At 36.8% G+C, this 2,250-nt stretch overlaps 1 protein-coding gene across 1 annotated transcript; it reads right to left on the minus strand.

The window, feature by feature from the left end:
• Positions 1-1,384: 1,384 nt before the first annotated feature.
• ST6GALNAC3 (ST6 (alpha-N-acetyl-neuraminyl-2,3-beta-galactosyl-1,3)-N-acetylgalactosaminide alpha-2,6-sialyltransferase 3) lies at positions 1,385-1,846 on the minus strand (the record flags this gene model as incomplete). Its single annotated transcript, XM_008594735.1, is given in 1 exon segment — positions 1,385-1,846. A coding segment is annotated over 1 exon segment (462 nt), but the record flags the coding sequence as incomplete, so codon positions are not given.
• Positions 1,847-2,250: the final 404 nt, after the last annotated feature.

Raw genomic sequence — 2,250 nt, forward strand, 5'->3', positions numbered from 1 at the left:
GTTAGTGAGAAACCAGAAATTTCCAACGCCCTTGAGAATGGTCATATTTCTATAGAATGGCACTACACGTGAGCATATTCCTTTGAAGCACCATGCCTACTCCTTTTATCTCTACTGCCTGTCTCTTTGGACAGCTTATGCTACACTGATTCAAACCTAACCTTTGGGATTCTTCTTGCTAACTCCAACAGTAGAAAAAACCAGAATTATGGGTTTTTCTGTCTTGCATTTCATATGAAGCTGTGCATTTTTGGTGCTCAGAAATAGAAAACAATAAATTCAAAACAACCCACATTATCAATAGGGAAACAGTTCACCTAAGATTTTTAAGTAATTATCACCATTCAAATTACATCCAGAGATAATAAAAACTGCCCCTCCCCAAGCACATACCCCAATATAGCTAGAAGTTTAGATTTGATAAAATAGTGAAAGATATAACTTTTGAGGAAATCAGAACGTTAACATTGGAATTATGGCTGATGCTCTATTTATTCATGGTATTGCACAAATTAGCAAAATTCACAGCCATTGGTTTCAACATCTTCCTTCAGCAGTTGTTTATTAGAGCTAGAGATATGAACCAAGATCAATTGATCTGTAATTCCACTTCTCTCCCTTATACTGGTTATCTTTCTAAAGAGGAAGAAAAAAATGGCAGCAATAAAGTTATATGGGATATGAGGGGGCTGAAAAGGGAGCAAAAAGAAGAAATAGAAGTTAGGAGAAGGGGAAGAATGAGGCAAGCAGGCCTCAAGAAAAAGAAATGGGAGGGCGGTTTACAGAACGCTGTGGAAAAAAATGAATGTAATAAAAAATGCAAATTGGTTTTTGGATAATTGAGTGAGTGATATTTATACCTCATTTCTCTTCAAGAATCCAACTGTTAATGATTTTTAAGTAATGCATAATTTCAATATGGTATTCTGCTTAACGCGCTAGATATCAGGTTATGGTGTTCAAGATCACAGGGTCGATTTGCATGCATGAAGCTATGTAATCTTATTAGAGAATCAACAGCCTGTTCTGTTTGTGGTCTCAGGTAAAATCTTGCTAGTTTCCAGAGGAGTTTAGGTCAATGCATAATCCCAAATTTCCTTAACATTTCTATGTTTTGAAACAGAAACACGTAGCCTTCCTCTTTTAGCTGAAATTCAACTTAATCAATAGCAAATTGAGCTAAATAAAAAAAGATCTAAAGATATCTTGGGGAAGCATCCAGGGTTTCTTGGAGCCTGAAGCCAATCAAAATGGAGAGAACAGAAGGTAGTGTAGGTGGAATAAATAGGACCGCTGCTGGCTCATCAAGTAGTCATAACAGTTAAAAACATGTAACAATCAGTATAAAAAATAACTCTGTTCATTTCATAGCTGGCAAAAGGACTTAGCAATGATTTAGCACGAAAGACAATAAGGCTGCTCCAGAGAGGACTCACCTGTCTTTCCCAGTCTCTTTCTTAAAAACTCCATCACAGTAACTCATGCGCTTCTCTGTGGTCACGTAAATTTGGGCATCTGGATAGATGTCAACTGTCTTTTTCAACATGTTGTAAACAATGCCATTGCCATCTTTCCTCATATTGCGGAAAGGGCCCCAAATAACATAAATAGTAGTGTTTGCTTCCTTGAAAAAATAGTCAGGGTTTTTTAACAAAAGAGGAACACTGGTATGGGACACAACTCGAATCATTGTCATGCGACCAACATCTTCTTCATAACCCTTGGTGGGAGCATTGTTCATTCTCCAAATGCAGGAGGACCGATCTATCTCGCTTCCAACCTTCTGGCCAACCATCTGACCTGAGTTGGACACTATGGCACAAAGGTTGCAGTCCAGTTGCAAAGGCTGAAAAACAGAATGAGAAAGAAGGTGGGAGGGGAGAAAGATGTAAATTAGTAAATTCAACTTAGTCAAACAAGTTCCTCTGGGAAAACAAAAATTCAGATATTGTGTAAATGCTGAATACAGAAATATCTCTGAGGTGTATGTGCCAATCCTACAGTCTCTGCCACAGGTTGTCAAGTTAGGGCATGCTTTCATTAAAAAAGTAAATACATACTCTTAAAAAATAATTTTAATTTCTGCAAACCCCATGTGTTGGTTTAAAATTATATGGAAAAATACTCATTTGTTTTTCCACCTTAATTGATGAATTTTTTATTCAGAGCTGTAATTTCAAATGAAATACGGAAAGATTTGAGCTCTGCAATAAGGTTGGTAGCTATAAAAGAAATGCAGACAAAATATAT

This window comes from Galeopterus variegatus, unplaced genomic scaffold, assembly GCF_000696425.1.
Source record: "Galeopterus variegatus unplaced genomic scaffold, G_variegatus-3.0.2 Scaffold11377, whole genome shotgun sequence".
NCBI classification, from domain to species: Eukaryota; Metazoa; Chordata; class Mammalia; order Dermoptera; family Cynocephalidae; genus Galeopterus; species Galeopterus variegatus.